This window comes from Haliotis rubra, unplaced genomic scaffold, assembly GCF_003918875.1.
Source record: "Haliotis rubra isolate DU_JTF1 unplaced genomic scaffold, ASM391887v1 Scf303, whole genome shotgun sequence".
Lineage (NCBI taxonomy): Eukaryota > Metazoa > Mollusca > Gastropoda > Lepetellida > Haliotidae > Haliotis > Haliotis rubra.
This window is the reverse complement of record NW_025766973.1, coordinates 140,571-168,139: the sequence shown is the minus strand read 5'-3', so window position 1 is coordinate 168,139 and position 27,569 is coordinate 140,571. Positions and strand designations below refer to the sequence as shown.

The 27,569-nt window shown below is 40.4% G+C and overlaps 3 protein-coding genes across 4 annotated transcripts in view; 2 read left to right on the top strand and 1 right to left on the bottom strand.

The window, feature by feature from the left end:
- Positions 1-27,569, top strand: part of LOC124282778 (cytochrome P450 3A5-like) — a 51,312-nt gene that overhangs the window by 3,654 nt on the left and 20,089 nt on the right. The window lies entirely within an intron of this gene.
- LOC124282780 (cytochrome P450 3A12-like) lies at positions 732-11,096 on the top strand. Of its 2 annotated transcripts, XM_046718809.1 has the most exons (9): positions 732-869; positions 1,470-1,600; positions 2,455-2,538; positions 2,644-2,645; positions 2,849-3,005; positions 7,288-7,376; positions 8,487-8,624; positions 9,157-9,313; positions 9,891-11,096. In XM_046718809.1, the coding sequence occupies exons 3-9, from the start codon at positions 2,500-2,502 to the stop codon at positions 9,984-9,986; spliced, it is 678 nt and encodes a 225-aa protein (XP_046574765.1). In that variant the 5' UTR covers positions 732-869; positions 1,470-1,600; positions 2,455-2,499; the 3' UTR covers positions 9,987-11,096. The 2 variants fall into 2 exon arrangements, with proteins under 2 accessions (XP_046574765.1, XP_046574766.1); XM_046718810.1 differs by lacking the exons at positions 732-869; positions 1,470-1,600; positions 2,644-2,645 and having other exon boundaries at positions 2,451-2,538.
- On the bottom strand, positions 11,912-26,965 carry LOC124282779 (cytochrome P450 3A5-like). Its single transcript, XM_046718808.1, has 11 exons — positions 26,875-26,965; positions 25,544-25,660; positions 24,689-24,777; positions 23,739-23,887; positions 22,173-22,306; positions 21,707-21,797; positions 19,224-19,381; positions 17,833-17,921; positions 16,074-16,202; positions 14,778-14,934; positions 11,912-12,717 (listed from the first exon to the last, which is right to left on the bottom strand). The coding sequence occupies exons 1-11, from the start codon at positions 26,947-26,949 to the stop codon at positions 12,622-12,624; spliced, it is 1,284 nt and encodes a 427-aa protein (XP_046574764.1). The 5' UTR covers positions 26,950-26,965; the 3' UTR covers positions 11,912-12,621.

Sequence of the window (27,569 nt, the reverse complement as noted above, 5' to 3'; positions counted from 1 at the left end):
CTGACTTCTCATATATTTGGGGTCATCAGTCTTAACCTCTGACAGCAGAGTGCTTCATGAACACGTTTACCTTCTGTGTGACCATGGTGGTCAGACTGGCTGACTTGGTTGACACGTCATCGTATCCCATTTGCGTAGATCGATATTCATGCTATTGGTCACTGCTCGCTAATGTACAGACTGCCGTCATGTAGCTGGAATATCTCTGAGTGATGTGTTAAACAACAAACAAACACATGAAAGTAACATTTCGCCAGAAAATCGGGAACTATTTATCAGTTTGGATGACCTTTTGACCTTTTCTAACAGTCATGTATCTATGTTTGTATAAAATATATATGGGAGTAAACTACTAGCAGAGGGCGCGCAGCCCACGCCCATCCTTGTGTTATATTTAATAAATCCATTCACGCAGCCGGAGCTTATGCATCGAAACGGCCTCCTTGTAAGCGTGGTAAAACACCGGGTACATTGCGCTTTCCCGGTTATTGAAGGGTGCCTTGTAAACAACCAATCCCTTGCAAGCGATCGAGTCTGGACCAGACAATCCAGTGACCAACAGCATGAGCATCGATCTACGCAACTGGCATACACTGACGTCTGTCAATAAAAATCAGAGAGCGATCCCGGCTTGCTACGATTCCATGGCGTAGTGACGTCACGAGGTGTGTATTTTGTGTTGTAAGGAAAGCACAATGAAATATATCTACTCCGTTCCAGCTACTTTGGTGCATTCACAATGGACGCCATATCAAGCACAGCTTTTGGGATCGAAGTGGATTCCCAAAGTGACTTCAAAACTGCTTTCGTTGAAGAGGCAAAGAAGTTCTTTGGGGAAGGAAACCAAAACCCTCTCGTCGTGATTGCTAGTAAGTGAATAGTGTGTTGTGCTAATTGTGGTTTCGTCTAGTCGTAGCTCAGGATATGGGACGTTTGATCATGTATCTACGGAATGTACAACGGCAGCGTACGTCTGGACTGTTTGAAATCCAAGATCCACAGTTCACAAATGTATTGGGGGTGATGTATCCTAGTGGTTAAAACTTCCGCTCGTCATGCTAAAGACCGGATTCGATTCCCCACATGGGTACAATGTGTGATGCCTACTTTTGGCGTTCCTCGCCACGATATTGCTGGAATATTGTTAAAAGCGGCGTAAAACCATACTCACTCACTACTATAATGATTTTAAGTAATGACATATCTTACGACACATTCTTTGAAAATTTCTCTCAGATACCTTCGCAGTGTTTTCCCCCAAAATATCTAAAAATACAAAGTGTGATATCAAGAACAAAACAGGAATTCGCTGAATAAATATTTGGGAACAAATATAAAAGTATCCCCAAAATCTATTTTATAGCGTTTACAATGATGATTCACCACAAGCAACTCCAGTGGCCTTGTAAGCTCGTCATTTTAATTGTGTTATTGAATAATTGCTGTTAAATTTGAATTTACATTTCCAGTGATGTTTCCCGCCCTCACCCCTTGTTCAGAGCCCTAGGTGTGAGCTCGTTTTCAAGGAGCACTCTTAAGTTCTTCACGAAGGTTCTGAATGAAATGATTGAACAACGGAAGGTTAATTTGAAGGAAGGAAGGTAGGTACCTAAGAGATGGGGATGGAATCTGATGTTTCCGAGTGTGCATTAACCAGAAGAACTCCAGTCTTTGAATGGCATTTAGAAGGGATACACTCAAGGAAGATAGTTTTATGGATGTTTACTTCTCTCTTATGCGGAACACGTTTCAGAGTATATCCTCACTCCTTCATCAGGTGAGTGGATGATATGAGGCACAGAGCCTATACATGTACATGTAATATCAACAAAAGTAATAAAGATGGAGGCTAAACAATGGAAGCCAACAGCTTTTGGTGTTCCCGCCGTGATATTGCTGAAACATTGCTAAAAAGCGGATTAAAACCATACTCACTCACACTGGAACCTTGATAACCCATTTCCTTTTTCGCAATAGCTTGTACGTCTTTATATCATTGAAGTACTCATCAAAACGGCCAAATTGAAATTTTCATTTGCATTATAAATAATTGCATCTACCACCAAACTATCAATTCCTTTTACCAGATTGTTTTCTTTCATAACCTTTGAGTCCCGTGAATGTCCGGGTTAGAAATTTGGCCTTCAGTAACCCATGCTTGTCGTAAGAGGCGACTAACGGGATCGGGTGGTCAGGCTCGCTGATTTGATAGACACATGTCATCGGTTCCCAGTTGCGCAGATCGATGCTCATGCTGTTGATCACTGGATTGTCTGGTCCAGACTGGATTATTTACAGACCGCCGCCATATAGCTGGAATATTGCTGGGTGCGGCGTAAAACTAAACTCACTCACTCATTCATAATCTTTGAAACTGTAATTATTATGTCTAAGACATGTGGTGTTGATGTGTGTGAGTTTATTAAGAGAATCAACTTTCCCTGCTTCTGTTGCAGATGAAAAGACAAGACTTCTTTCAACTTCTGATGGACGCAGAGGATGATGGGACTGACACTCAAGGTGGATCTCAGAAAAAAAGTTTGTTTCTTTTGTTATTAGCGAATACGTTTTACGTTAATAATTTTTCGAATGACAAAAAGTCAGCTAGATTCGTTTTTCAAAGACTATGTTAAACAACTATAGAAGTTGTTCAAATATACTGAAACTCATCATGTAATATATTAACAGCATGTTCATCTTGAAAGTGTTCCACTAATTTCATATCTTGTTCAACCAGTAGCATGGCCTTAAACATATTCCATATAGCTCTAAAACATATGTTGAGCTTTGTGTTAAACACACCCCCGAATATGCTATTGTGCTAAGGCAATATTTGTATCCTTTCCAGAAATGACCAACGACGAAATAATAGGTCAGGCTTTGTTATTCTTCATTGCTGGATACGAAACAACTGCCAACACCCTCCATTTTGTTGCCTACTCCTGGCAAAGAACCCGGATGTACAAAAGCGGCTCACGGAAGAGATCGATTCGGTTTTGGGAGATGTGTGTAATTTTTAAACAAGATTGTTTTCTTGACCAACTCACGTGCACACAAGTTAGCTGAGATGTTAAGTCGAAACAAAATTACTTATGAATTCAACTTCCTCTTTATAAGAGTTCCTGAAGAGAGCATCACAATTTACTTCAAACGACAACGCCAGGGACGCATAAGGTAGATAGATAGATAGATAGATAGTTAGATAGATAGATAGATACTTAGACATATAGTGCTTAGTGGTTAAAAGGTTCGTTCGTCACACGGAAGACCCGTGTTCAGTTCCCTATATGGGTACAATATACCAGCAAGTGGTTCCCCTCGTAAAAAATAGTGGTATGTGACAACAAACTAATCGTTTGTTAAACAACTTTTATTCGGGTGAGCAAAATTATGAGACAAATCATCAGAGTTGGTGTCGATTTCATGTGATTGTGCAAAATTTGGTTTTGTTGCAATTATTATATTTTGTGTTAGTGAGCAATTCATCGGTCTCAAATGAAATCAAACGGACTATATATGTGTCACCTATCCATTCATCTGCCAAACATCTGAAGAAGGATGATTTATAGCACTTGGTAAGTTGGAAGGCCTGTTCTGACCTGGACCATTGACTACCGTGCCTTCAGCAGTAGGTCCACGCTCTCTTTGATCAATGTACGTTATTGATGGACTTGCAGAAGTATCACACAAATTCTACTCAAGTTCCATGTTTGCAGAGAATCTGTCGGATGAATTTGGAAATGTCTTCATATCTCGAAGGAAGGTTTGTAAGAGACTGGATGACAGACATTCCATCAATGACACACACATCTATGTTATCTGGGAAGTGTATGTCTTTTACCTTTTCATTCAAAACTCTCGTCAGTCTGGACGTGTGTGTCTTATTCATTGAACCCTCCATTTGACCAAGTGGAAGTGGAAGAGGTTTAAGAAGGAAATGGAATACTTCAGCGAGATCAATTTGACAAGGTATAAAAGTCAGCCAAACAGATAAGAACACTAAAGTTCTTCAGTTTCCTGTCTTTAGTCTGAATGTTGACTTTAAGAGCTCCAGCAGCGAAATTCTGAATCCTGCTTCTTGGGATTGGTTTATCAAACTGAACCTGTTCAGATAAAACAGCAATCTGAAAATTCCTTGCACCATTTTTCACAGTTAACAAGATCATCTGCATCATCTTCTGCTGGTGGTTTTCCCGTTGAAATACAGTACAGATGTGTGTTCAGATGAGCTATTGTGAAAGGGTTCAGGTAACTTTCAGTTGCAGTGGCAGGTTTCTCAACATCTTCATGATCCCTTTCATTCATGGTGATTTGCACTCCTTCACTAACTGAAGGATGAGATGATGTCTATGTGTCTGGATGCAGCATCTACATTCACAGTCTGTTCCCGGGCCATATACACTGGCCATACCCGAGCCATACTCTTGCAAAATACTTGGTTGTTTGTTTATTTACTGAAATTCCACAGGATTTGTCTTGCACCAGCATGTGTCTTGTCAGTGTTCAGGAGATTGAGCTATCTTGTCATCCAGCATGCATAATTGTGACTGTTTAACTGGAAATGACAATGGATACAATTGTCCTGAGCAGTAAGTGAACAGTGCAAAATCACTGTTCTACTAGCTCTGCTGAGTATGTATATTTCGTTACAGATTGACCATTGCATGTACATCATCCAGTATTGGGCTGTTTTGCCATGAGTTCCAGGTCGTGTCTCATTCATGAACTTTGAGAAATTCAGTAACCTCCTCTAATTCCAACAGCTCTATCAGAGTCCTTTCTGATGCAGATCCAGAAAGTCTCCGATTCTGTAATGACGTTTTGAGAAACAGAGTATTCAGAGCAGAATTTCTTGAAGTAAAGTTTCCAAATGCAACAGATAGTATTGGATGCAAATCTTTACATCGAATGTAGACCAGTCAAGGATCCACATGAAAGAACACCAATCTCTGTCAGTTTATGAGGTCCACCTGACCCATCCAAAATATAGTCGATTCAGGCAGAGTATGCCATTGATATGTGAAAAGGCCAAAACAGAGATATTGTTGAATCATTGAAGTTCCTATGACTTATCTGCACAGCTAACTTGGCAAGTGCATGTCTAGGAATCACCGAGGAGGTACCTTCACATGCTGCTTCAGGATGTGAACTGTTTGTGTGTCCGTTGTATACATAACCAGGCCTGCTCAGTGTCCAAGATGCTTGCCATAGCTTGTTCAAACAGAGATATGTTCCAGCAACAGGCCTTGGTCCTTTAGACAAATCAAAAGTAACAGATGCTGCTGTCATTCTTCCTTGTCGAGTATCGTTAGTTCAAAAGGTCAAGAGAACCAATTATGTTTCAAGTATGTGGAAGAATGGTCAATTAAAGTTCAGACCAGAAGGAAATGGATTGAAGTTGGAGGATGGAATTTTTCAACTTGGATGGTATGAATGTGGTTTTGTTATACTCCACATTTAGCGAAATTCCAGCAATATCATGGCGAGGGACACCGGCAATGTTCTTCACACACTGTACCCGTATGTGGAATCGAACTTAGGTCTTCGAGCAAATACTTGGACCACTAGCCTACCACACCACCCCTATATGCGTCACAAGAAAAATGAGTAGCACATTTCCAGACCCTGAAGAATCAGATGAGGATCAAGGTGAGAAGATGCCCTGACTCTGATACTGGCAATGATGAGGAGTCCAATACATTCAGACAGAAATACAAAATTATGAATGTGACAAATCAGAATTAACTTCTTCAACTACTATTACAGGATATAGTTACCATTATACAATCGACTCTGCTTTTTTAGCAGAGATTTCTTACTGATGTCAAAAGGGTTCTGTTGCTTCTATCTACTTCTAAAGTCAAACGGTTTGTGTGCATGTGTGTTTCACTTGCCTGATGACCAGTTTTGTACTGTTGGTGATGTATTACACTTTTAGAATGTGTCTAACTACGTGTAGTGTAGGCTGAAAAGCAATTTCTGAAAACTTTATTTACGGATTTATCTCCCCTTAAGTAATTTTTTAGAATTACCCTTACTTTTTCTTTCTTAGATAAAACACTTAGTGGCATATGAATTTTATTGATATATTTTTATTCCTTGCACATTTTTACATATTTATAAGACTTTAGTACCATATTATATTACATTTTCGTTTCATTACACTGAACTTCAGGGTGTAGAATGACAAAAAATCATAAATCTAAGAAGAAAAACGATATGTAATTGTTCTACATACCTTTCTGTTAAACATTTTATATTGTGAAATTAGACATTGATCTTTCTTCTTCACTTTGCAACCACTGTGGGTCAAATACTGAGTATTTATAGTTGGGAAGTGTCATTTGGAATGATGCATCAGTTTACCTGAAACAAATGCTGAGTCATTCACTTCAGCGCCCCCTAGTGGGCTAAAGCCACAGCTTTGATTTGATTGATTTGGGGGGATTCGTGAGGCCATTTGACATCAGAAGATGTGTTCAAACCTTTTGGCCTCTCTCGGTACAAAAATCACCCCCGGGCTAGAAACTGCAAACAGCTAAAACATTTAAAACATTAGTCTCGATGCTTGTTAGCTGATGAGAATGTTTACCTTTCGCGACCTCTAGTGCAGGTGTCCTCAAATCCTTGGTATCGTATAGCAGTAGACAACCAGATGTTCATGTAGCAACCATGAGTCCGACCAATGGACCTTCTTGTCAGAAGCTTGTATTGTCTACATGCCCAAAGAGGCTAACCCACTGAAAAGATAAGGATGGCATCTATGGATGGGGACGGTTGGGGAGCCTAATGGTTAAAGCGACCGGGTTCGATTCCCCGCATGGGTACACTATGTGAAGCCCATTTCTGGTGTCCCCGTCTTGATATTGCTGAAATATTGCTGAAGGCGACATAAAACCAAACTCACTCACTTACTCATCTCTGGGATGACCCCGCATCCTGCTACTTACAATACACCAACCATTTCCTTATAGAATTGGGCCGGTGGGATAGCCTAGTGGTTAAAGCGTTCGCTCGTCACGTCGAAGGCCCGGGTTCCGTTTCCCACATAGGTACATTGTGTGAAGCCCATTTCTAGTGTCGCAGCAGTGATATTGCTGAAATATTGCTAAAAGCGTCGTAAAACTAAACTCACTCAATCCTTACAGAATTTGTGACATGGCATTTTGTGTACCTGACTTCAGGACCAACCGCTACATTTTACCAATCCTTGGGCTAAAGACGTTTTAACCATCACAAGTATTTAAATATTCACATGTGTTCTGATATTGGACATTTGTGTTTCAGAAAACCCCAGACTATGACAATATTGGCGGCCTGAAATACTTGGATCACGTGATCATGGAGACTCTCAGACTGTATCCTGTTGTATCTGGGTGAGACACACGGGGATGTGTTACCTACGTGAAATGCCACTCCACATGTTTTGTGCCTGGAGCTCTATTTCCGTGCGGTCACCGTGCGGCAGCAGGCGGAGGCCGTACGATTATTGCACGATTCTACGGGTACCGTAGCCTCTACGATTTTGTCAAACAGCGAATTTGACAAATTTGGAAAAATCGTAAGCCTGTAGCCCGTAGATGGCATCGCGCACAAGCCGCACGATCTTTTAGTTCCAAACAATTGCACGGCAACTGCACGATCACCGTACGATCTCTGCTCAGCCTCCGCAGGGCTCCGTACGATGTCCGTGCAAGTAACTGCGGAGACCATACGGAAATCGCACGGTTTACGTACGATCTCTGTGCAGCCTCCATGCAGGTTCGCCACCGCCTGTCCCCAAAGAAATCGCGCTATCCCCGTAGACAATGTTAACTGAAACGTCGTAGCCCGCGGTTGCCCACGATGCCTAAAACATCGTACGGGAAATCGTAGATTACGTAGGCAAATGTGATCCAGGTCTTACCAGTCTCACTTGTTCGTGTATAGAATCAGATAGGACCAATTATGTTACATGCATGCTTCACAAATTTAACACACTGACATTGAATTCTTTGCCCTCTGTACTCTACCTGAAAGCTAAACGCTATAAACAGGTATTGACACAATAATATCCCTGACTGTAGAGGATGGTATGTGGTATGTCAAAGGTATAAATCCGTGTTAGTGCAAACTCTGTATATCCAACAATCCCTTAGAATATCATAGCTCTATTACATCATAGCCACAAGTTCCTGTTTGGCTAATATCATACTAAAAAAAATTAACAAAACCTTCAGCAGACGCTCTCTTCACTGTCACTATAGGGCGGTGGGGTAGCCTAGAAGTTAAAACGTTGGCTTGTCACGCCGAAGATCCGGTTTCGATTCCCTACATGGGTACAATGTGTGAAGCCCATTTCTGGTGTCCCGTGATGTTGCTGGAATATTTCTAAAAGCGGCGTAAAACTATACTCACTCACTCACTGTCACCATATCTTAATAGTGGGATATCCCTAACCTCACAGTAAACGCAAGTACTCCAACTCTCCATACCCAATGTTACAGATTAGGACGTAGCGTAACGGAGACTGTTACCATTACGGGTTTCACGTTCCCCAAGGGCTGTGCTGTCCACATCCCTACCTTCGCGATACACAGGGATGGTGATATATACCCTGACCCCGATAGCTTCAAGCCTGACAGGTAGGTACCATCACCCCGTGAACCCAATTTTGGTGTCCATCACCGTGATATTCATACTCACTCACTCACTCACCATTTGGCTTGCCGTAAGAGGCGACTAACGGGATCAGGCGGTCCGGTTCGCTGACTTGGTTGACACATGCAGTCGTATCCCAATTGTATAGATTGATGCTCATGCTCTGGATCACTGAATTGTCTGGTCCAGACTTTATTATTTACGGGCCGCCGCCATATAGCTGGAATATTGCTGAGTGCGGCGTAGAACTAAACTCACTCGCTTTTCCCGTTTCCTATCCCTTCAAGAATATAGATATGGAGAGTAGAAATTTCAATAATCTACTCTTGCGGGTCTGTCATGGAATAATGACCTGACAGGACACAAAAAGTGTTCATAGTTCATCCTTTCAGGATTGCTTTTGTTTACTTTTTTACTGCTCTTTGAATGGACGAATCGTGGGTTTCGTGTGCAGGAGACTTGTTCAACACAGTAGTTACAAATGTTCAGCTCATAATGCACTATTTCTCAATTTAGATGGGAACGGAAGTCTGAAATGGACCCCATGAGTTATCTCCCCTTCGGTCATGGTCCCCGTCAGTGTGTGGGAATGAGGCTTGCACAGGTGGAGATGAAGATGGCGCTTGGTCGGATTCTCAAAAAGATCCAATTTGTGGCAACGGAGGACACCTTGGTGAGTCCACTATAAGGGATAGATACCATGCTTCCTCCGTGTCGTCGGTTCAGATGAAAAAGGTTAGTTTAAATCCCATGAAAATGACCTGTCGAGCCATTAAGACTGGACGTACTTGCTGACCTTTGTGGCAATGCCGGAATCCTTTACAATACATGACATAAACAGACATGGTCCTTTTGTATACGACTACCACTTAAGGGACAGAAGTATTTACCCGTGAAGATCCGGGTTAGAATTGTTTTTCTGTAACCCATGTAATGTGTACGTGAAACAACAGTGAACGAAAATTGTTTGTTTTGGTGTTTAGAGGATGTTGCTGGAATATTGCTAAAAGCGGCGTAAAACCAAACTCAGTCTGTTTTGGTGTTTAGAGGGTTCGTTTGTTTGTTTCCATGAACACCTACTGGCCCTGACGGTCACTGTGCTCTGCTTCTATTAAACACATGTATCATGCACTTAAAATATATCACTATTATTGAACTTTACATAAAGAGCCGTTGATTTTTTCCGTCAGTATTTGTAATCTTCCTGGTTAAATTCGTTCGGGAGGCTATTAAACTGTTTGTTATTTCAGGCATCCGTCGGAATGGACGACGTCACTGTACACACAGGCATATTGAACCCCAAGAAACCAATCATGCTCAAGGTCAAAATCCGGCCTGACAAGTGATGTGGGAAACCTCAACAGCGCCCTTCAGACCCTGGATGCGCTATGATGCTGCTCTAGAATCGCTTGTGTTTGCTTCAAGGCCATCAACTATTGTTAAAATCCCTAGAATAGATATATCGGAGAAATGATATAAAACTCCGCTCTTATTGTTGCCTAATGTATTATACGTTTAAACTTTTATGAATAGCTTGCTTATTTCTTTCTCTGCAAAGCTCGCACATCTACGTGCGAGTGAATTCTTTGAAAATCGCAGCGACGGTCCGATTGAACTCGTAAACTATTCACGAGTCTGGATTATCACCATGTTAAACAAAGAGTTGAATTCCGATACCATCTGCAAGCATTTTAATTTCTCCATTGATTTGATTACCAGAAACACCAACCGAAAGTTTTTCATATATTACGTCTTTTTATTGTTAAGAATATTCAGTCCCAGCTTTTTCACTGGTAGATGTTTGAACATTTTCCACTTAAGGATGGAGAACGATATATGGATGAACAACTTCTTTATTGTAATAAAATATTATTTTTATTATTTTATTGTAATAAAGAAGTTGTCCATCCATATCTTGTTAGCCTTCCTTACTGATCCATATTCTAAACGCCTCTCAAAGAAATGTTCCCCTCAAAACTGGTTTGGAGCTCTTTCGAATCATAGTATCTTTCATTTTGACAAAAGTATTTCATTGCTCATAAAATAACGACGGTACTCTTTTCTGCATTATGTAAAATTCTTAATCTTGCAGCTGGCACCGGTCACTTGTGAAATAGAAAGTACGGACTCCCTTCAGACCAGATGTTTGAAGTCAGGTTGTTGAACAAAGCTCTTGTCATTTATCCAAAAAACCAACGCCTCCTTTTCCTATTGTTGATGAATCTGCGATGTGATTGTACAGTGCGATGGTGTTGTATACGTGATGTCCTATAGGTCTTTTGGGAACATATGCGAATAAAATTGTCTTTCAGTGCCTTCCATGTCACACTTTTCTCTTTACTACTTGACTTTAGCCATATATACAAATAAACTGTCAGTGCCTAACATGCTGTTGCACTTTGCTGTGTATTATTGGCCTTTTGGCCACATGTAAATAAACTGTCTGTCTATCTGTCCGACTGTCTTTCATATAAAGCATTTTCCTGTGTGCAAGAAATGCCCACTCCAGGCCAATTTGACTTTTCTTTGTCTACATTAAAATTAAAATTAATTTTATTAAAATATTGTTTCCCAAGCAAAGCGACTCAACCTGGATTGTTAAAAAGACTTTCATCAAGTGATCGAAAGTTCATGAAATAAATCACACAATTAGTGAAAACATTGTTATATTTTCATCATTCTTCTCTGCCCGTTTTCTTGCTGTTTGAGGGCGGTGGGGTAGCCTAGTGGTTAAAGCTTTCGTTCGTCACATCGAAGACCCGAGTTCGATTCCCCACATGGGTAAAATGTAAGAAGCACATTTCAGGTTTCCCCGCCGTGATATTGCTAAAAGCGGCGTAAAACTAAACTCACTCTGGTTACGTTGGCGACGAGAAACAGTTACAAAGATAACAGTTACAGAATTATTCCATACTTCCAGGAATTGGAACACGTGTGCCTTTATTAGGTGCATCTTTACGCTCCACGAACGCGACGCAGTTGCACTGGCCACATGGGACAAGAAAAGATGGGAAGTATGTTAATATTTATAATATTTTTTATTAAAACAAAGAATATACACTTCTACACCAGAAGTCTCATGTCGTAAGTCATCATCAAAATCCTGCGCAATCTGAAAAGCTAAATCAAAGTATTGAAAACAAACTCAAAATTTCGAGAAATTACTTGAAATAACGAGAAAAGGTAATTTTAATATACTTAGATAACTATAAACTAAATATAATATAATCGAAGTAATTGAGAGAAAAACTGTAAATTTAGAAAATAACAGAAATATATATACAATCCATGCTACCAAACCGAATTTGACGTATCATTATCATTTCTCAAGTATGGGCCTACTTTTGAGACACAGACAGATACCAGACTCAGTGCCTTACTGATACATGTGCTGGATATTGAACGTGGATTATAACATCGCGTGTACAAGTTAAGTCAAGGGTTGTTAATCCCCGACGGAATACATTCTCTCTGTTAGGTATTATAAACGGATGACAAAATATCTACGGAAATATAAAAAAATGTGAGACAACATCTTTTGAGTAATGCCACCAGTACCATGTATTTACCACCAGCCTAGCATAGAATGTCTCTCGCTCCTGAGCGTAATGAAAGTCACTCTTCTGAACAAAGTTTGGCAAAGATCTATATTCGGGCTTACACATGCTCTTCAGTTCATTTAGCCCACACCGAACGCTGTTGTACATGAATTGGAAAAAAACTGTTTTGTTCAATATTTAGACGGCTAGAAGGAATTAAGTTGCTTGCAACCAGGTGTTAACATGTATAAAAGATGGTCGCGTCTTGTTTCAATGAATTAAAAAAATGTCATTTAATTGGGTAGCCATTTAGCTTGGCACTAAAAACGAAGCCACGTTGGTGAAATGGTCCCTGGTTTTAATGTAACACAATGGAGGTAATACACTGGATGATGCGGATGTCGGCGCTGTCAGGCTCTGAGAACACTGGGTCTTTGCCATCTTACTCGTCTGAACGGACTTGGACCCTGAGCATGATAGGCTTCTTGGTGTTGAATATTCCTGTGTTTACATCGACGTCCTCTTCTCTGATAGATGCCTAATAGACAGAAAATCATAATGATCATCATCATCACCACCACCATCATCATCAATCATCACCAACACCACCACCACCACCATCATCATCATCATCATCATCATCATCATCATCATCATCACCATCACCACCATCATCATCATCATCATCATCATCATTATCATCATCATCATTATCATCATCACCATCATCGTATGCTGTCAACATCAACAACAATCATTGATTGTTGATCAATACAGCCTGAGGTTGCTGATTCTACAATGCCGACTCCACAAAACTCAGTAGAAATTCTGGAACCTTGGGGAGGTTTCCGTTCTGAGTCCAAAAAGGGCCTTGCTGGATCTGGCAACCGTATAGACGATTAGGTGCCATCTGAGAGAGAATTCAGGAGAAATTGTCAAATGATAAAAGCAGATCTGGCTTTGAGCTGTAGCCAATGCGAGGACTTTAGACTTCGAGTTCAGTTAGATGTTTTCGTGACAATGCATGCAGCTATTTTCTGTTGTGTTTTGAACCATGAATTTGCCTTTTCCTACATTCAGTAGACTACCCACCCGTATAATACTGGTGAGATTTGGTCTATATAAACCCATGCTTGTCGTAAAGAGGTAGCTTACGGGATAAGGTGGTCAGAGTCGATGAATTGGTTCATGCATGTACATGGTTAAGTCCCGATTTTGACAGTGAAATTTCACACTTCTGTAATTGATCTAGCCAGTTGTCCTAATTGTGACAGTGAGCTTACCGGACGTGGCACTGGTCTTATCGGGAAAGAGACAGAACAGTACCATGTAACCTATCATGAGAGTGGATGATATATACTTGATTAAATAGTTTAGGACAAAAAGTGCCATCCATTGAAACAGTATCACTTGGATGCTCTCATATATCTGAAGTCGGGCTGCAATCTCTTGAGGTGTTGCTTCTTCATACCCATCCAAAATATTCCTTCTTTCTTCCTCGTAAATCTTTGTCAGCTCTTCTCGTGCCCGTTTTGTTCATAACACTGGTATGGATATAGGAAACAATAGAGCTATACTTCTGTACTTCTCTCGGTTGATTGCATTCACATAATTACCCCAGTCTAAGTAAATTTAGGCTCAGTATTATTCGTTACACTGCCATACTGAGTCTAACAAAACCTAGTAGAAGGTCGCGTCAGGTAACCTTTTCAATTTACCAATCAGAACACAGCTTACCAAATCGCGAAAGTTGACATTCGCACATACCTTTTGAACTTTTACCTCGAAAACGTTTTTTACCCGAACGATTCCGAATGCTATTTTCCGTACGATCGCTTCCGAGTGATGCACATGGAGCACGCCACAACCGTGAGTAAACAAACGCTGAAAATAGCGTTTTGTCAGTATTCAAGGATGTCAGCTTGCGGAAATAGTAGCTAACGATAATCATGTCAACAGAAACCCAAAGGCAGGTCATATATCTGTGTTTTATGCGGGTTTTCATTTGTTGTGAGATCAGTGTTGGCGACCGGGGAAGAGTAAATACATTTTGTAAGTCCCGCCGAACCGTACAAATAGTAGCCGTTGTCTGATTGGTTAAATCCGTTCTGTCGTCTCGCGTTTGATTGGACGGTCATAGGTCGCTCAAAGGTTACCTTACGCGACCTTCCACAAGGTTTTGTTAGACTCCAGTATAGCAGTGTAACGAATAATACTGAGCCTAAGTTTACTTAGACTGATAATTACCCTTAATTGGTACAGCTAGTTATCCACGTTTTGACAGCGAAACTTCACACCTTAACATGTCCCATTTGCGTTGATAGATGCCCACGAGGTCAATCATTCCATGTCTGGTCCACACACGATAATTTACAAACTAAGGTCATACAGCTGGACTATTACTGAGTGCGACATTAACCCACCAACACCAACCAAAACGGCAGATTGCTAGTGGAGACCTGTGTGAAACATAAATGAGTATAGTTAGGTATTTTACAAATGCACACTTATACTCACACGTTTTTTGTCTGAAAAGTCAAACAGTTTATGGTCAAGGTCTTAAAATTAGGGTTAGTCGCCCATATCGTTTTTGCTCACCAATGTGTCATGTGCAGGCACAAATTGAATCTGTCTGAGAATTCGAGCCAGGGCCATCTTCATCTCCATCTGTGCAAGCCTCATTCCCAAACACTGACGTGGACCATGACCGAAGGGGAGATAATTCATGGGGTCCATTTCAGACTTCCGGTCCCATCTACATTAAACAATATCGCACCATCAGCTAAACTCATACCAGAGAAAGTTCATTAAATGAAGTTTTTATTAGAGCTGTGTGGAGGTCATGTGTGTGTGTGATATAATATATACCTGTCAGGCTCAAAGCCACTAATGTTCATAGTGATGAATCATCATTGTAACTGGTACACAGTAGATTTACGAGATATACTTTTCATTTCATTTGAGATAACATATTGTGTGGGGTGAGTGTGATGATACCTACCTGTCAGGCGTAAGCTGGGAGTGTCAAGGTATATTGTGTGTGGGGTGATGGGATGATACCTACCTGTCAGGCTTAAAGCTGTGAGTGTCAAGGTATATTGTGTGTGGGGTGAGTGTGATGATACCTACCTGTCAGGCTTAAAGCTGTGAGTGTCAAGGTATATTGTGTGTGGGCTGAGTGTGATGGCACCTACCTGTCAGACTTAAAGCTGGGAGCGTCAAGGTATATTGTGTGTGGGGTGAGTGTGATGATACCTACCTGTCAGGCTTAAAGCTGGGAGCGTCAAGGTATATTGTGTGTGGGGTGAGTGTGATGGTACCTACCTGTCAGACTTAAAGCTGTGAGTGTCAATGTATATTGTGTGTGTGGTGTGTGTGATGGTACCTACCTGTCAGGCTTAAAGCTGTGGGGGTCAAGGTATATTGTGTGTGTGGTGAGTGTGATGGTACCTACCTGTCAGGCTTAAAGCTGTGAGGGTCAAGGTATATTGTGTGTGTGGTGTGTGTGATGGTACCTACCTGTCAGGCTTAAAGCTGGGAGCGTCAAGGTATATTGTGTTGGGTGAGTGTGATGGTACCTGCCTGTCAGGCTTAAAGCTGTGAGGGTCAAGGTATATACTGTGTGTGTGTGTGTGTGATGGTACCTACCTGTCAGGCTTGTGTGTGTGTATATTGTGTGTGAGTGTGATGGTACCTGCCTGTCAGGCTTGTAGTTGTAGGGGTCAGGGGATATTGTGCGTGGGTGTGTGTGTGATGGTACCTACCCGTCAGGCTTAAAGCTGTGCCTGTCAAGGTATATTGTTTGTGGGGTGAGTCTGACGGCACCTACCTGTCAGGCTTAAAGCTGTGGGGGTCAGGGTATATTGCGTGTGGGGTGTGTGTGATGGTGCCTACCTGTCAGGTTTAAAGCTGTGGGGGTCAGGGTATATGTCAGGATCCCTGTGTATCCCCAAAGCAGGGACGACGACTGCACAGCCCTTGGGGAATGTGTAACCCTTGATGGTGACGGTCTCGCGGGTTGCTCTGAAACGTAAGATATGTAGTGTTGTCATCAACGAGATTTTCACATGTTAACGTCCACAGACGCATCATCGACAGTCTGTGGTATTACTGACCCAACACCTGTTCCATACACCCTTGTATCCTGTGTATTGTGTGTTAGACCTGCTTATTACTTCTAATGTAACGGTGATTACTATGTTTCTTCTGTGTTTTAACTTATGTAGTGAGTATGGTTTTAGCAATATTCCAGCAATATCAGGACGGGGACACCAGAAATGGACTACACACATTGTACCCATGTGGGGAAACGAACCCGGGTCTTCGGCGTTACTAGGGAATGCTTCAACCACTAGGCTACCACTCTGTTCGACGCGTACGTAACCTATGTTCAAGGGTTCGAATTCAACTTTCGACCAGGATCTATAATTCTTGGTTTGCACCATATGGGGTTAAACATAATGGTATGCTTCTGGAACCTTCATAACGACTGTCTTCAGCCGGACGAGCGGACACTTTAACCATTAGGCCACCCTAAAGCCCCTTTTTCTGTGTTTCTGAAGATCCATTAGTAACTTATAAGTCGCTACGTTTTGAGACAACATTTGAAACTGAATATCAGGGAAATACCCGCTTTTGGTGGTCAGAACTGTTTTCTGCAAAATTAGCTGACGTCCGAGTCTTTGTGCCCCGATCACAAGATGTCTCAAAGACATCAAGATAGACAAACACTTAATTCTGAAGCTTCATTCTTTCCAGGTTTGAAAGCAAATCCATTGCCAATAATTACAATATATATATACTTCACCAGAAGTGATGCATGTTTCAGACAGGTCTGGTTCCAAACATAGTACGAGCGACATGGGATTCGAACTGAGCCCATTGTAATCGCCTATGATTAACGCCCATCAGTAATGTGCTCGGGGCGTATTATGGGGTGTATTACGGGCGTAATGTAGGAAAGACTTCAGATGTTAACCGTCCGATGATCTCAGATTACAGTATCATGGAACATCCGTTGAACCTTGATCTGGCTGGGTATCTTTCTATTCATTTACTCAGCACAAACTAACAGTTTATTCATTATTACGTAAACGTCAAAACGTTGGTGTTATTTTCAACAAAAAAGCTAGTCCGTGTATTTTTTATCACTGAAAGACTTCCGATGTAAACTGTCCAAGTTACCCCAACCCTGCTCGATTCAATAACCTATGCTTGTAGTAAGAGGCAACTAACGGGATCGGGTGGTCAGGCTCGCTGACTTGATTGACACATGTCATCGGTTCCCAATTGCACAGGTCGATGCTCATGCTGTTGATCACTGGATTGTCTGGTCCAGACTCGATATTTACAGACCGCCGCCATATAGCTGGAATATTGCTGAGTGCGTCGTAAAACTCAACTCACTCACTGAGTGTGGCCTGATACAGCAAACAGATGGCCATATAGAGGAGCAATAATTAATTTGATCTGTATGGGTTTTGATTTCTATTCACTCACTGACCACTAATAAGCAATCTATTCAGTTTCACTATTACCCAATAATGAGAACGCTAGCATTATTTACCAAAGAATCTTTTCGAGTTTATTTCTGCACTGAAAAACTCCGTATGAAAACTGTGCTATGGTAGAAGATTAGTAAATAATTTCTTACGCGGTTACAGCAGGATACAGTCTGAGAGTCTCCATGATCACGTGATCCATGTATTTCAGGCCGCCAATATTATCATAGTCTGGAGTTTTCTGAAAGACAAATGTCTTATACCAGGACATTGGTTATATAGATATTTGTGCTTTTAAAAACTCCCTGAAAAAGGGATGAGTAAAATAAAGTGAAACAAGAGTTTGGCTCCTATTTCACGAAGTTTTCATGTCTTGTGTTGATGGCACCATAGTGAGTGAGTGAGTTTAGTTTTACGCCGCACTCAGCAATATTCCAGCTATATGGCGGCGGTCTGTAAATAATCGAGTCTGGACCAGACAATCAAGTGATCAACAGCATCGATCTGCGCAATTGGGAACCGATGACATGTATCAACCAAGTCAGCGAGCCTGACCACCCGATCCCGTTAGTCGCCTCTTACGACAAGCATAGTCGCCTTTGGTGGCAAGCATGTGTTGCTGAAGAACTATTTTACCCCGGATCTTCACGGGTCGATGGCACTATACGGGGAGACAGTTATCAAGACGTGATCCTTTACTGCCATACGAGGGGCGGTGGGGTAGCTAAGTGGCTACAGTGTTCGCTCCTCACACCGAAGACTCGTTTTCAATTCCCCACATGGGTACAATGTGTGAGGCGCATTTCTTTTGTCTCCCGCCGTGATATTGCAGGGATATTGCTAACTCACTCACTCACTCTCTCTCATACGGTATATGAACCTAAAGGTCTGGGTAACCTGGCATTAGAAGTCGCGGTCGTTAAACTATCAAATCAGCTGCCAGAATCGAGACCTCTAAATTAGTCGAAAGATATCAGACAAATATGTGATTTCCGTTTCTTCAAAACAAATATACCCAGAGTAGCCAGAATGTAACAAATTAGAGCCCCGCTATCATGCTGAGGATCATTTACATATCCAGACATTTCTGAGCGTGGTAGTCGTCACTTACATCGGGCAGTCAAAATGTGCTTAGTATTAGCCTGGTGCAACCTCCTGAAGGGTCCGTCCTCAGATCTCTTCGTAGAACTTTATCGTATCATATTTGCGGGACACGTTGGTCTATGTGCTCCAACTCGCTGTGGAGAGTTATGTCCCTTTGTTGATATGATGCCCTTGTTCTGATATCCGATCCCAGATTCCTCAATATATAGCTATTTATCAGCACCTAGCTCGATAATCTATCTATACCTATCAGAAACATTATCTATTTTCGTTTCCTGACTATGTCGATTAGGGCCGATAAAAATCTTTCGATTTTCAAATGACGTGATGTAGCGTGGCGTGGCGTGGCATGGCGTGGCGTCGAGTGGCGTGGCGTGTCTTTGTGGGTCAGTGTCACGCTTAAGAGAAACAAGATGTTGGGGTTTTTAAAATTACGTACGTCTCCCAAAACCGAGTCGACTTCTTCAGTGAGCCGCTGTTGTACATCCGGGTTCCTAGCCAGAGAGTAGGCAACAAAATGGAGGGTGTTTGCCGTAGTTTCGTATCCAGCAATGAAGAATATCAAAGCCTGTCCAAGTATTTCGTCGTTGGTCATTTCTGGAATGGAGAAAACATGGAATGCAGTTGTGCTTATCTTTGCATATAGTCAACACAGAGTACAACGTTTGCGACAGAAGGGAACATGTATTACGTCTAAATTCTTGGAAAAAATTCACTTCATTGGCCCAGTACTTTCTATGGCCATGATTATAAAGGACCCTGGAGAAACAGCCCACAACAGTTTGGTAAAGTTAAAGTAAGTTTAGTTACACTTAGCAGTGTGATCCGTACAGTGTGCGACATAGTTTCCAAATTTTGCTAGTAAAATCGGGCTAGCTATGCCTGAAAGTTACCAGCCCACAAAATATTTCACTAGCCCGAAATTTGAATGAACAGACTAAGCAAAAGATTACAACAATAGATGAGAATAAGATATTGTCGGCATGACACGTGTTTCATCATTAAGCTGCTAATATACTGAGCATTTTTTGAGGCCATAATCTTGCATGATTAAAAAGTGTATTACAACTTAACAAGTCGGAGAGAGTGATATATTTACAAAATGACCCCATGAAAATTCACTATCCAGTTGTCCAGTGACTGTGGAGATTTACTGACCCGTCCGGATTTTTACGTGTACGTATCGAAAAATGAGAGTCAAGTCGTTTAAGTTTTTACGGCATAATAAACACATATTCCACTGACCCCTTCTTCAAAATATATCAGCCATCTCCACATTGTGAGATTCGTTTCACGATAAGGAGCAATACGACAACGGAAACAAACGTTTGCTTTCAGATCCACTCTGATTGCCCTTTGTTTTTAAATACATAAATACCCGTGAAAATCCGAGTTAGAATTGATCTTCAGTAACCCATGCTTGTCGTAAGAGGTGACTAACGGGGTCGGGTGGTCAGGCTCGCTGACTTGGTTGACACATGTCATCGTATCCCAATTGGGTACATCGATGCTCATGTTGTTGAGTGTTGATTACTGGGTTTTCTGGTCCAGACTGGATTATTTACAGACCGCCGCCATATAGCTGGAGTATTGCTGAGTGCGACGTAAAACTTAACTCACTTTAAAATACGTAAGCCATCACAGCATTGTAGGACACTTTTCACTCTGACTGCCCCTTCTTTAAAATACACAAGCCATCTCAGCACTGTAGGACTTTTCACGACAAGGAAGCAAAGGAAACAAACTTTTGCTTTTAGATCCACTCTGACTGTCCCTTCTTTAAAATACATAAGCCATCTCAGCACTGTAGGACTTTCACGACCAGAAGCAAAGGAAACAAACTTTTGCTTTGAGATCCACTCTGACTGCCCCTTCTTTAAAATACATAAGCCATCTCAGCACTGTAGGACTTTCACGACCAGAAGCAAAGGAAACAAACTTTTGCTTTGAGATCCACTCTGACTGACCCTTCTTTAAAATATACAAGCTATCTCAGCACTGTAGGACTTTCACGACAAGGAGCAAAGGAAACAAACTTTTGCTTTGAGATCCACTCTGACTGCCCCTTCTTTAAAATACACAAGCCATCTCAGCACTGTAGGAACTTTCACGACAAGGAGCAAAGGAAACAAACTTTTGCTTTTAGATCCACTCTGACTGACCCTTCAAGGAGCAAAAATATACAAGCCATCTCAGCACTGTAGGACTTTCTACGACAAGGAAGCAAAGGAAACAAACTTTTGCTTTGAGATCCACTCTGACTGCCCCTTCTTTAAAATATACAAGCCATCTCAGGACTGTAGGATTTTCACGACAAGGAGCAAAGGAAACAAACTTTTGCTTTGAGATCCACTCTGACTGTCCCTTCTTTAAAATATACAAGCCATCTCAGCACTGTAGGACTTTCACGACCAGAAGCAAAGGAAACAAACTTTTGCTTTGAGATCCACTCTGACTGCCCCTTCTTTAAAATATACAAGCCATCTCAGCACTGTAGGACTTTCACGACAAGGAGCAGAGGAAAAAAGTTTTGCTTTGAGATCCACTCTGACTGCCCCTTCTTTAAAATTCATAAAGCCATCTCAGCACTGTAGGACTTTCACGACCAGAAGGAAAGGAAACAAACTTTTGCTTTGAGATCCACTCTGACTGTCCTTTCTTTAAAATACATAAGCCATCTCAGCACTGTAGGACTTTCACGACAAGGAGCAGAGGAAACAAACTTTTGCTTTGAGATCCACTCTGACTGCCCCTTCTTTAAAATACACAAGCCATCTCAGCACTGTAGGACTTTCACGACAAGAAGCAAAGGAAACAAACTTTTGCTTTGAGATCCACTCTGACTGCCCCTTCTTTAAAATACACAAGCCATCTCAGCACTGTAGGACTTTCACGACCAGAAGCAAAACAACGGAAACAAACTTTTGCTTTGAGATCCACTCGGACTGGGGTTTTCATCAGTCCCATCATCCTCTGCGTCCATCAGAAGTTGGAAGAAGTCTTGTCGTTTCATCTACAACAGAATGAGGGAAAGGGTGACTCTTACATTCACACCACGTGTATGAAACTGTAATTATTCCGACCAACAAGACAGTGAGAGAAAGCATAAGATATAAAACGAATGAGATTTCCTTCCGTGTTTCTAAGCACATTCAATTTCTTAAAACGCAAATGAAATTTTCAATCGTTTAATAGTTCTCTTGCGTGACAGTTAGAATATGTATACATGGACAATTATTCACCTCCACGGGCTCTTCAGTTCAATGCATAGAGAAAACACTGTATACAACGATAAATAAGTTCCGGAATTCTCATCTATCTGTTAAACGTTTAGAGGAAACACGAGATACGATGAGAATTCCAAATTCACCAGCGCTTGTGTACTTACCTTTCCGTTCCTTAAATCAGTCTTGCGTTGTTCAATCATTTCATTCAGTACCTTCGTGAAGAACTTTAGAGTGCTCTTTGAAAAACCGCTCACACCTAAAGCTCTGAAGAAGGGAGTGAGTGCGGGGAAAATCACTGGAAATGACAATAAAAGTCACATTCAACAGCAATTATTCAATAACAATAAATGTGTCAAGCTACCAAAGCCACCAAACCTGATAGTGGTGAATCATCAATGTAACTGGTACACAATAGATCTAGGCGAGACACTTTCCATTTGAGATTTATGTTTCACATATTTATTCATCAATTTCGTGCTTTGCCCTTCATAAAACGCTTTGTAGTTTTGAATATATTATAAACTGAACAGCAAAAGAAACGCAGGTTTCGAAAAAATAAAATCTCATAAAAGTAAGCGTTCATGTTTATGTCTTCTATTTAAAAACTTGACAAAAAGCCAGAGTTGCGTTTCTTTTATTGTTCAGTATATAAACACCGAGAAAGCATTTTAACATTCTTCAATCATGTAACAGGAAATGTAATCTATCAACGATACTACGTTTGAAAGTACTCAATCATCAATGTAACTGGTATCAATTCGATTATTTTAACATGATTCAAATGTTTCATTATTCAGATAGCAAACCCCTGTTCTGGTTTGACACCCCAATGTGTACTGTGTAATAATTTATGAGTATAAAAACAAATAACACAATGAAAAATAATGTCTCTGAAGATGTGTCATAAATATGAAACATCCAATAGTACGATGTGATGGTGTTCATCCTTTGCTCACTTCCTCCACAGCGTTAGGGATATCGTAGAACTGGGCATTTAACATTGCTGTACTTGTATTGATGAGCCTTGTTGTGACTTAAGTAAATGGTGGATATTAACAGTGTATGAAATAAGCCCACACCCAGCCAGCCATGGATTTAACCAGACCAGACAATCCAAAGAAATTTACTCAATTTTTATTATAATGAATGATTAATAATTGACAACTAACGTCAAGTAAATGTAACGCTCAATTTGAAAAATAGATTTTAAGATATGGTGAATTTACTCAGATGCATGGAACATTTTATCTAACATTTTTAAAAAGACCATCGGGCTGGCTAGCTGTAAATTTAGACCGTCCGTCAGAAACACTGATATTAAATGGCAGGAGAGGCTCTTCCAATTTCAAACTGAAACTATGAAAGCCTTTAATGTATCTAGCGACAATTCTTAAACAACTGATCCAAACTACTGTGTAGTCCTTGAAAAAATTATCAAACGTCACCTGACACTGTGCATTCAACTAAAAAAATTATCAAAGGCCTGAGTACATTCAATATACCAGTGATCAAACTTTGCTGCCTATCTCCGATCAGTAAATAATTGATCCAATGTCTGTGTACATTAACAAAACAACTGATCAAATACTTTACCTTCAATATACCAGTGATCAAACTATGCTGCCTATGTATGTTCAGTAAGTACTTGATCAAGCATGTGCACATTTCCTGAGCTTCGACCACAACTGTGGAATCCCTAAATTAGCCACAGCACGCTACTCACTTACTAATAATCATCATAACAGGGTTTAAGATTCCTTGCCCAAAGAACTTCTTTGCCTCCTCAACAAAAGCATTTTTGAAGTCACTTTGGGAATCCACTTCGATCCCAAACGCTGTGCTTGCTATGGCGTCCATTGTGAATGCACCAAAGTATCTGTGATGAAGTTCACATAATTAATCATTGAGCATCACATGGACTTTCTTTATAAAACAATACAGTTGTTATGGTATACGTCGAATATAACACAACATGTAAACCGAAAAGCCAACAGAGTCAAATATGGTATATTTGTGTAAAAGCAATTTACCAAAAGAAAAGGCAATATAAAGGATTTTACGACACCATGCCCTTTTACATATGCAGGGGCGGATACTGATGTTTTTTAGAAAGAGTGTGTGTGTGTGTGTGTGTGTGTGTGTGTGTGTGTAAGCGTGCGTGCCTGCATGCGTGCGTGCGCGCGCGTACAGTTCATTTTCACACGTTTTCACGAGAGTTTCAATGGTCATCTAATAAACTTTCAGGACAATTGGGATCTTTGGATATGCTTTATAACATATCACTGCAGATTTGACAAATCGTCCTAAACGCCAACATTTAAAAAAAATTGATTAGGTGGAAATTTCTTACACAGGTGTTGAAAAGGAACATTACGTTGTTGAATATAATGCTTAGATGTCAGGATGAAATGATATTCAACAGATAGACTGCAAACTGGACACAATCGTGTCAACTACGGACATGTGCACTGACATAAGCCGGGTCGTAAAGAAGGTAAGTCTTCGTGAGGCAGTCTGGTGTCTGGTTTGAGATTTATGCACAAAAACATATGGGTTCAGATGCTGCGTCCTTTATCCTGTTGTTTCATTTGGACATGAGTGGGAGGTTTCTTTTTAGAAGTATACGAATTGGAAAATAATAAAAAAGGTGTGAGAGAAGTAAACAGGTTCGCCTTACCCTTTGACATCAATCCTCTCGTTCGATTCCGCTGCTTTAACAAAGTTGGTTGTAAGTTTATCGGCGCATTGGTTTATTCTGTCGCACATCTGGAAGAAAACTTGGAAATTACCAAACCAGTCATTGATTCCGCATATATTTGCAAAAACACCAAAACACAGGTGCGTGCGTGCGTGTTTGGGTGAATGAATGAGTGAGTGAGTTGCGTTTAACGCCGATCTTTACATCAGTTCAGTCTCTTCAGCTCACCATGAACGTGATGCAGGCCTTAGATTGACTGTTGACTGTTGTTTAACTCTACACTTGGTCATGTTCCATCGCAAAGGATCATGGCATGCAAATGGACACAACTCTACATAGTAAAGTCTAAGCCTGGAGGATCTGGGCGACCTTTTTTCCGTGCTGCTATTATATTCCATTTGACAAATACGTACGTATATATCGCTCCTCGAGGTTGTATTGTTTGTTCCGTAAGATAATGTGTTTATACTACAAACGAAGCCACGTGACCTAAAGTACGTAAAGTTTGAATCTCAGTCAAATACAGAAAATACTGTGAACGAAAAGGCCAATTAGAACGACTCCTTGTCCCACCCCTTGTGTTGATGTTTCTTGTACGTTAGAACGACTTGCGTATTGTTTCTCTTCTTGGACTAAAATAGTGAGTGAGTGAGTGAGTAAGTTTGGTTTTACGCCGTTTTAGCACTATTCCAGCAATATCACGCCAAAGGGCCTCAGAAATGGGCGAGACACATGTCGAAGCCAGATCGTCGGCGTGACGAGCGAATGCTTTAACCACTAGGCTAGCCTCTCGATTGAAATAATGCACTGAATAAATAAACTGAATAATGTTACCAGGCGAAGTTTGGAGGCACTGAATGTCGGGCTTATAATATTCCTGATTCGTTTCCAGTTGGCGCCTTTCTCAAGGAGAACACTTTTGTTCACTGGGTAGTTGCTCAGGTCCAATATCTGTATGGTGATCAAACATTCTGCATATATACACTGTAACACTCTCAAACATTCTGAATATATACACTGTAACACTCTCAAACATTCTGAATATATACACTGTAACGCTCTCAAACATTCTGAATATATACACTATAACACTCTCAAACATTCTGCATATATACACTGTAACATTGTAAAACATTCTGAATATATACACTGTAACACTCTCAACATTCTGAATATATACACTGTAACATTGTAAAACAGTCTGCATATATACACTATAACACTCTCAAACATTCTGCATATATACACTGTAACATTGTAAAACATTCTGAATATATACACTATAACACTCTCAAACATTCTGCATATATACACTGTAACATTGTCAAACATTCTGCATATATACACTGTAACATTGTAAAACATTCTGCATATATACACTGTAACATTGTAAAACATTCTGCATATATACACTATAACACTCTCAAACATTCTGCATATATACACTGTAACATTCTCAAACATTCTGCATATATACTGTAACTGTAACATTGTAAAACATTCTGCATATATACACTGTAACATTGTAAAACATTCTGAATATATACACTGTAACATTGTAAAACATTCTGCATATATACACTGTAACACTCTCAAACATTCTGCATATATACACTGTAACATTGTAAAACATTCTGCATATATACACTATAACACTCTCAAACATTCTGCATATATACACTGTAACATTGTAAAACATTCTGAATATATACACTATAACACTCTCAAACATTCTGCATATATTCACTGTAACATTCTCAAACATTCTGCATATATACACTGTAACATTGTAAAACATTCTGCATATATACACTGTACACATTGACATTTTCAAACATTCTGAGTATATTCGCTGTAACATTCTCAAACATACTGTATGTAATCACTGTAACATTCTCAAACATACTGTACGTATTCATTGTAACATTTCCAAACATAATATACACATTCATTCTCTAAAACAGTGATATCTTAAACAGACATGTAACACATGTTATTTGCACATAGACTTCCTGACAAGTGTTTGAATGCAACAGGCAAGATAAATGTACCGTTTGACCACATCTAAACATATCATAGACATTCAATGGGACCTAAAAGACTAAAGGACTTGTATAAAAATATAGAAAACATATATATTCAGATTCCAACAACTAAATACTTACTACTCTGTCCGTGAAATGCTGGAAATCCCTGATCAGGATCTCTCTGGCAATGTCGGGATCCAGTACACTGACCATCGGAAGTCCACCTAGAAAAACCTGAAAACACAGCAGGCTTGTTTAGCAGGAAGTAATGATTGAGTGAGGGAGTAGAGACTGCTTCATGGGGGAGGAGGTCCGAATAAAGAATTTATAGACATTACTCAGGCGCACGTGTATGGAGCTGAAGAACCATAACCAGGAAGATTCTGGATTTGAACTGATGATCACGTCCTCTAAGGGAGATAACTCTGCACTGTCAGCTGACAACGTATAAACATCAGCATTCTTGGTAAATGATAACGATGTCATCACTTTCAAAACAAACCTTACCCATATTACTCAAATTCAAAAGAGGAAAACCAAAGTATAGATCTGGTGATCAGGCTCATTTCAGTGATTAGTTGATTAAATTAGTACAAAAATATATAGAAAATAGGTATTAAAAATCTAAACATTTCAGTCCACCTATACGTTTATATGCTACTAATATATTTTACTGGTGTTGTAAGATAATCTATGCTGGTTGACAGGTAATGCATGCATTTTGAGAAACTGCTTCCGTTTTACGGTGACGCCTTCTTACCTGTTTGGAATATGCATATGTATATGGGTCTGTGGTTTCATACGTAATATAGATTTGATGAATACATCGAGGA